This window comes from Haliotis rufescens, unplaced genomic scaffold (assembly GCF_023055435.1).
Source record: "Haliotis rufescens isolate VD_foot unplaced genomic scaffold, xgHalRufe1.0.p SCAF_11, whole genome shotgun sequence".
Classification (NCBI taxonomy): domain Eukaryota; kingdom Metazoa; phylum Mollusca; class Gastropoda; order Lepetellida; family Haliotidae; genus Haliotis; species Haliotis rufescens.
In genome coordinates, this window is record NW_025963791.1 from 5413596 (window position 1) to 5421849 (window position 8254).

At 37.0% G+C, this 8254-nt stretch overlaps 1 protein-coding gene across 1 annotated transcript; it reads right to left on the reverse strand.

The window, feature by feature from the left end:
- Positions 1–3524: 3524 nt before the first annotated feature.
- On the reverse strand, positions 3525–4928 carry LOC124134366. Its single transcript, XM_046499135.2, has one exon. The coding sequence runs from the start codon at positions 4719–4721 to the stop codon at positions 3996–3998; it is 726 nt and encodes a 241-aa protein (XP_046355091.1). The 5' UTR covers positions 4722–4928; the 3' UTR covers positions 3525–3995.
- Positions 4929–8254: the final 3326 nt, after the last annotated feature.

Sequence of the window (8254 nt, forward strand, 5' to 3'; positions counted from 1 at the left end):
GGCGTTGGATCCCTGGCCGCGTCATACCAAAAGACGTTGAAAGATGCATATGCTACCCCGCTTGCGCTCGGCATTAAGAGAGATTACAAGGACTGGTTGGCTCGGAGTCAGTATACTGTGTCTGAGTGGGGTGTTAATGTTAAACTGCGGCATGGTATCTCAGTGGGCTAGCACTATAAAATCGGCATTAGTCCGGACTAGTACAAACACATACACTTTCATTCACGTCGCTATATAAGTGCAATAATCTTGGACGCAACGTTAAACCCAATTTCACATCGCCTCCTTATGATGTTAAAGTTTGTGATACTGTTGACAGAAAACTGTGATCCGTGTAATGCTTTGAGTTTATAAGCAATTAACCCCTGCTAGCATATTTCACATTTGTATGGAAAGAACATTTCAAGTATTAATTATTCTACAAATATATTATGAATCATATTTCTGTATTGAAATATACTTCAGGTCCAAAACACAGCTATGATACCCGTATGAAATACATCACCATCGAATAACTAACCATTGTTTACTTCCAGCCACCATCAAACATGGTGCATACTTCTTTTGCCGGACAGTTTTGTATTGGTGAAAACGTTTGGTGTAACTGATATTATCATGTGCATGTATGCAGAATATTTGGCCGTCCTGAAGTATACCAAAATGACTTGTAATTGTTTAATTTTTCTATGACTTTTTGCAAGCCATTCCAAATGTTTTTGTTGTTTATCCTTTCTCTTAATGCGAGACATTGAAAATTGAAATTTCCAACATGTTAAAACTGACATCAACGATTAAATATAAAACAATAACATGGTCAACCTTGTCACATTCATTGAGTGGAAGTGCTACTTTGTAGCTGTAAAATATATATTATAAAGAAAAACATATTTGTAAAATGCTCGAAACAACGAACCCGCGGCAATGAAGGTGATGGTAAAATAAAATGTAGAGATTCAGGAATACGGAATGACATTGGTAAATAAGTCTGTCGGTTATCAAGCATTCACGAGGGCCTGGAATACGTGAGTGGGAGTATCTGTTTAAATTGTACGAATTAGAGAATATTTTATGTTTAAAAAATAACACGAATGACAGAAGTTATTTAAAACGTTTGGAGATTGCATCAAGCAGCAAATATCTGCATACCAAATTTTTATGTATTGGAACCATCAATCGGAGAACAGGTTCACCACCTGGAAACGGGTATTTTGTGCTTCGCCTGCAGGCTGGCTTGGCACCAAAGTGTCATGTTAATGAAATCATGGTACGAATTGCAGCCAAAGAAACTTGAGCTTAATGAAATTAGATGATGCAGGGAATGGCGATACTTATCACTGAAAATATTTCTTGGTAAAACTGGTTGAATGTCGTGTGTGCGACGAGGACGCAGTCTTGCCGCTGATGCGTTAATCAACTAGAAGGAACTCAGTCGAAGCATGTATATCTGTTGATAACGTCGTAATGAGTTTCGTGCCGCCATATTGTCGGAGTCTTTGCATACTACTCAAAAATACACCCGCATTTTCCTATTCTTCTTTTGAGTAGTATTTTCCTGCAGGTTGTGGATAATTAAAATAATAATGCACATACATTTGATTTTTAGAGTCAAGTGTTTTGTAATAATCGATTGCTTTTTTATAGTAAATTTTTACATTAGTATGCCTCTTGATTTCATTTATTTACTTTTGTTTATCGAATAAAAAATCGCTACCTTTCTATCCATCACATGATTACCAAAGAGAACCTTGTGTTTTTAGAGGTAACAGGTTGAAATAAATTATATTCGTTTTGAGTTCGTTACAATGTCTCAAGCATTTTATTGTACTATACGCATTCCCATAGTTTGTATCTTTGTAATGAATCATTTTGTATCAACCTGTCAACAACCTTGACGCAAAAAAAATATTTTTAATGATAAGCGTTGTATTGTCAGATATTGGTAGGAGAAACAACTTTCTGAGTTAAAACAAACCGTTTTTTTATATGAAGTCGTTAAGCATTCCTGAAAACCACAGCGGTGCCATACTTATTTACCCCCACCCCTATCGCTCCACCCCCACCCCCACTAAATTTTGACATTTGTAAATAGTATAGGCGATATGGTATAGACGTTATAAATGTATTACAACACTTGTACTAGATCATTTGGTGATGTGTAAATGCAAACTGCTTCGCGAATTCTGTGAGTTCATTTAGAACTTGTATTTTAACTTTTTTTCCCAAAAGGCATACCTCATTTTCCAAAACGCTGGATCCGCGCTTATTTCCGTACAATTGTATCATTATACATTATGTGATATTGTACGATCAATAATTATCACTTATTTATGACAGCAATACTAATTACCTTGAGATGACATTTCAACGGAATTATTAAACGAGTACACATATGCTTTCTTTTACATCATTATTTTAAACTCGTTATTTATCTGTTTATAATTACAAAAACAACTTTCTAAAATAAAAACATGACCTTGGGACATACAAGCAGTCAAATCTGACAAATTCACAGAATGAGAGCTATTCTTAGAAATAACGATAATTCCTTGATAAACATCACGAAGTGCCTCGTAAATTACTACCAAAAACTTTTAAACGCTTGTTTTGAAATTTTATAATTTGAAAAGAAACTTTAAACGGCCCAACATTGCATTTCCTCTACACTTGTTTAGTGGGCAAGAATTCGCTTTATGCGACATTTTGTCACAGACGCTAGCAATGAAAACATACAAATGCCACACTTGTTCTTTCCCGTCGTTAAAACACACGTGGCCCGAGTGTCGCAAGAATGCACGATCTGCCCGTGCAGCTCGTGCAACGGACTGTTAACACCTCCTCATATTCCCGCTTGACGCTGAAAACTAATAGCCAGTACTTAACGTGTTAATAATTCCACGACGAGATGAATATTTCTAAGCTGTTAAAAGTTTGAAATTGTTGCTTTTTCTCTAAGATATTTGAACTCTTTTGAAAAGTAATAACATTTTTTTAAACGTCATTGGATTAAAAACTCGTATCATAATCTATCCATTAGCTGTGTCAGTTTAAAAAGTAGAGTGTTATATTTGGGGGGTCATGCTTTTTTATATTTCACTATTTACCTGATAGTGAAAAGACACTTGTGAAAATTAATGTAACATGGACATATCATATCCATTTATATAGATACGTGGAAAGATTTATATAGCAATTGTAATAGTCTTGTTCACATACTTATTCCTGTTTCTATAAGTTGTTTGGTCTGTGAAAGGCATCACATTATTTAAAAACCCAAGGGGGATATTTTTTTTAAAAACATCTGAAAGGATACACAACGACCACGACGAATGCATTCAACAAAAACCCTCTTCAAACACGAACTACACAGAAAGGCTTACCAGGGTTTCCTACAGACGATCACTATCTTGAAAGTAGATAAACTTGTACCTTGTACAGTTTACGTAGTTCGAAATAAGGACATTGTAATAAAATACATTGAACTTCCTTGTATGTTATTGTCATGCATAATACAACATAATAATCGATATCTCAAAATATTTATTTACATAAAATTAATTTAAATATCAAAACTATGGTTTTGGACAGTTTGAGATGGTGGGAGTCAATATTTCTCAAAATTGAAACATGCACAAATAAGGTCATTCCTACATTTACCGTGACAACACAATCACATTGCGTCACATGACACAATTTCCATGAAAATGTAACTGTGTCCTTCGCTAAAACGTCCGTGACATCAACGTCGACGATGACCCATCGTGCTACAGTGGCGGTATGTTGATGGGGACGAGTCCTTGATTTCACCCTTAGTTACGTGTCTGGTATGCCACGGAACGACTTTCAAGAAAAGTTGACATTTCTAAACTCAGTGTCAAGTCAATATTCCGCTCCAGACTCAGTTTCAGGAATTCTTCGGCACGTCCATATCTGTCAACGACGTCTTGAACGACGTCTTCGGTGTTATCAGTCGACATCATGTCTGCGACAAAGAAACATCACAAACAAGCACCTGTCATGATGGTAGACACGGGCAATGTGTTGTCGTTCATCTCAGGGGTGGGTCTAACTTGTCCCCCGGGCCTGTCCACCAGTTTCCTCTTCCTCCCGCCCCTCCGTCTCCCCCTCCTGTCTCCCCCCGTCGTCATGTCCTTGATCATTTTTATCTCAGCACCTGTGCTCTTCAGAATGCTCGCCAGAGCTGATATATAATGAATCGCCAGTCGAAGTGTGGCGATCTTTGAAAGTTTTTGATGCTCGCTTAAGTTGGACTTTGGCACCACTTTCCTCAAACTGTCAAACGCGTCATTGAGCATATGCATCCGTGTCCTTTCCCGCTCGGTTGCACCTTCTCTCTGAATGTCTGGCATCTTTGGCACGGGAATTGACGGGTACATTTTGTTGGGTAAAGACTGAAAGGCCAGTTGCGCTGCATACTCTCCCATATGGATGTCTCCATGGAACTGTCCACTGCACACATGCCCCTGGGGCTGGGGGTACGGCTCGTAGTTGGGGGTGGGGGAGAACGATGTCGCGGCGTTATAAAACTGGTTCCAACATTCGCCAAATTCTCCACTAGAACCTCCAGGAAAGGAATACGAATATGGATTGTCTGTATAATTATGATACGTCACCTGGTCATGGTGATGGAAGGTGTTCCCGGGGGTGACACTACTACCCCCGTGACATTCCATACTACCTCCCTCTTGTCCTTGAATTATCATAATCAAGCACCTGCGATCTCCTCCCTCAAATAGCAAGCATGGGACTGCCGACGGACGGGAGAGGGCTGCTTTATAGGCGCGACTTAGCGGGCCTATCGTGTTTCTGGTCTAGACGCGGGAGAGAGGTTTCCTCACCATCTATTCCATTGCTGCTGCTTGTAATCTTCTAACTGGCTTGTGACAATGATTTGAGCAGATTTGGGAGCCACGGATTCGTCAGATAGTGTTCTAATTGATCGGGGGGTGTCAACTGGACTGGTGCGGATCCACAAAACATCCGTGACGTCAGAGTTGTTTTGCTCACTAGCTGTCTAATGAGCCTCGTCCAAAGAAAAGTTTGATATGAGCTTTACATATTTTGACATGCGGGATTTGCAGATTCCTATTTAATCTACGACGTGCCCCTAGCGTTGTGGGTGAACGGCGAAGGGGGAAGTGGTGGGGGGAGAGACGCCAGCCTTTCTGTAAACTTACAACAGACTTAAAGGAAAGTGAAATTTCAGACGATATCTTTCCTTTAGATTTAACTGACGTTGTTTTGCCTTTCTGATCCCCGGATTTCTGCCCAATTGGAAAATGAAAGTCAGATGTGTCTTCAGTGTTCGCCGGATAGATACACTTACTATATACTTCTCATCTAAAAACAAACATGAATTATGTGCTACACTAAACATAAGATTGAGATATGCTCAAATACATCACCAATGCCAAGCAACAGGAGTGCTCATTATTGATGCTGTATCGATACTCATAGACAAAATACTCATGCCTGCTGAATTTAATTAAATTAAAACCAGTCTAAATTATAAACAGATGCAATTCCATCTGGCTATATGATATTAGCATTAGAATAAGATAAGATAAGAAATTCTGTGAAATAAAAGATTTCATAAATTATAAGTTAGTCTACTCAATAAGTATGATGAAAGTGTCTGTAGTTTTATTTTACATACAGGTGTATTTACATGTGATCGGCGTAAGAACAATATTATAGGAGAGATGATTGCAGTGACTATATGTCAGTCTTCTCTAGGTTAGTGTGTTCGCATAAAACAATTGTAATTGTAAAAAATATCTACGATGATATTGTCCATATAGTTTTACAGACTGGTTATTTGTCTTTCCGTGTACACAACACACGAGGGTAGCTAAGTACCGTTGTAAATTTATGTCGGGGTAAAAAAGACGTTTTGACCTTAAATTTGCTTCTGCTTTCAAAGGACTGTAGTCACTACATTAGCCGCTTTTATCACTGGAATATTGCCTAGTGCGGCGTTATACAACAGCCAAAGAAACTACATGTATGTATATTACATTTATATCCGCGAAAGCTGACGTGTCCGTAGACAGGCTTTAATGGCAGAAGCATATGTTACTTAATATAATAACGCATTTATTCATTGAATATTTAAATAGTGATGTATTAAAGTTATTCTTGCAGCATAAAAAAACAATGTATTTTTCTGTTCTGCAATATATTCTGACTGGACCGTTAAATATGTTGGTAACCCCCGTGGGGACTCCGGATCAGAATAGAACCCCAGAATTTGCAACGTGTGGGGGTCGTAAGAGGCAACTTAATGGATTGACGGGGATGACTATATCAACGTACCCGAACGGCGTCGATCGTTGCGGCGTGAATGCGGCGTAAGAAAAGCTATGTGCACCTCCCCCCTTCCCCACCCATTAAAAAAATAATAAAATCCCTCAAATGAAACCCATCTCACACGCGGTATAGAACACGTGTGGTGAAATCAACACCAGACATGATCAAAGACAGTAAGTAACTAACGTTCCAACAATTTAGTATTTGCTTATATTAATATTTTATTAAGAGACTCTTACTGCTTGAAGACACACAATTTTATCTCCGAAAGGTGGATCCAAACAATTTCTTGGGGGCCGTCAAGGGATCGATTTTATCATTTGTCTGTATCGCCACCACCCTTCTCCTGGAATATAGTTTTAATAAATACTATATTGTTCTTAATCCAAAGTGCACATAAGAGCATATATACCTGCAGCCACTACATTCATCACGATCCAGGTATGTGATTATAAATAGAAGCCATTGAAGACGTGTTGCTGCATTCAAGAAGCGTCACCATGGAAATAACATGCGTTCATGAATACAAACCTTCGGATACTGTATTAGTATGCAAATAGAGAGTCATCATTGAAGTTGATTTGGTATCCCCAATATATAGCATGGTTCCTGTATTACTACTGAATCATTAACAGTAAAATGTGACGTCAGATTGTAGTACTATATTACCCCATGCATGTTTGTCATTAAGTCACTTCTTGAATGTCTAGCATGGATCCTGTATCACTATATTGTCATGAATATCTAGCATGGATCCTGTATCACTATATTGTCATGAATAGTAATATTGGAGTCAGACTGTATTACTAGTATATATTCATGAATAGTAATATTGGAGTCAGAGGGTATTACTAGTATATATTCATGAATAGTAATATTGGAGTCAGACGGTATTACTAGCATACATTCATGAATAGTAATATTGGAGTCCGACTGTATTACTAGTATATATTCATGAATAGTAATATTAGAGTCAGACTGTATTACTAGCATACATTCATGAATAGTAATATTGGAGTCAGACGGTATTACTAGCATACATTCATGAATAGTAATAATCGAGTCAGACTGTATTACTAGTATATATTCATGAGTAGTAATATTAGAGTCAGACTGTTTTACTAGTATATATTCATGAATAGTAATATTGGAGTCAGACTGTATTACTAGTATATATTCATGAATAGTAATATTAGAGTCAGACTGTATTACTAGTATATATTCATGAATAGTAATATTAGAGTCAGAGTGTATTACTAGCATGCATGAATAGTAATATTTGAGTCAGACGGTATTACTAGCATATATTCATGAATAGTAATATTTGAGTCAGACTGTATTACTAGCATACATTCATGAATAGTAATATTAGAGTCAGACTGTATTACTAGCATACATTCATGAATAGTAACATTTGAGTCAGACTGTATTACTAGTATACATTCATGAATAGTAATATTAAAGTGAGACTGTATTACTAGTATATATATTCATGAATAGTAATATTAGAGTCAGACTGTATTACTAGTATATATTTATGAATAGTAATATTAGAGTCAGACTGTATTACTAGTATATATTCATGAATAGTAATATTAGAGTTAGAATGTATTACTAGTATATATTCATGAATAGTAATATTAGAGTCAGACTGTATTACTAGTATATATTCATGAATAGTAATATTAGAGTCAGACTGTATTACTTGCATACATTCATGAATAGTAATATTGGAGTCATACTGTATTATCTACAGACCGCCGTCATATAGGTGGAATATTGCTGAGTGCGGCGTAAAACAACAAAGCAACTAACCAACTAGCATACATTCATGAATAGTAATATAAGAGCCAGACTGTATTATTATGTTTTGATTAAGGCATCACAATATTGATTCGGGCATTTCAATGACTCTGTCTTGATCACA

Excerpts from the sequence above, each read along its gene's own strand:
- LOC124134366 (XM_046499135.2), bottom strand. The coding sequence starts at position 4,721 with ATGATAATTCAAGGACAAGAGGGAGGTAGTATGGAATGTCACGGGGGT.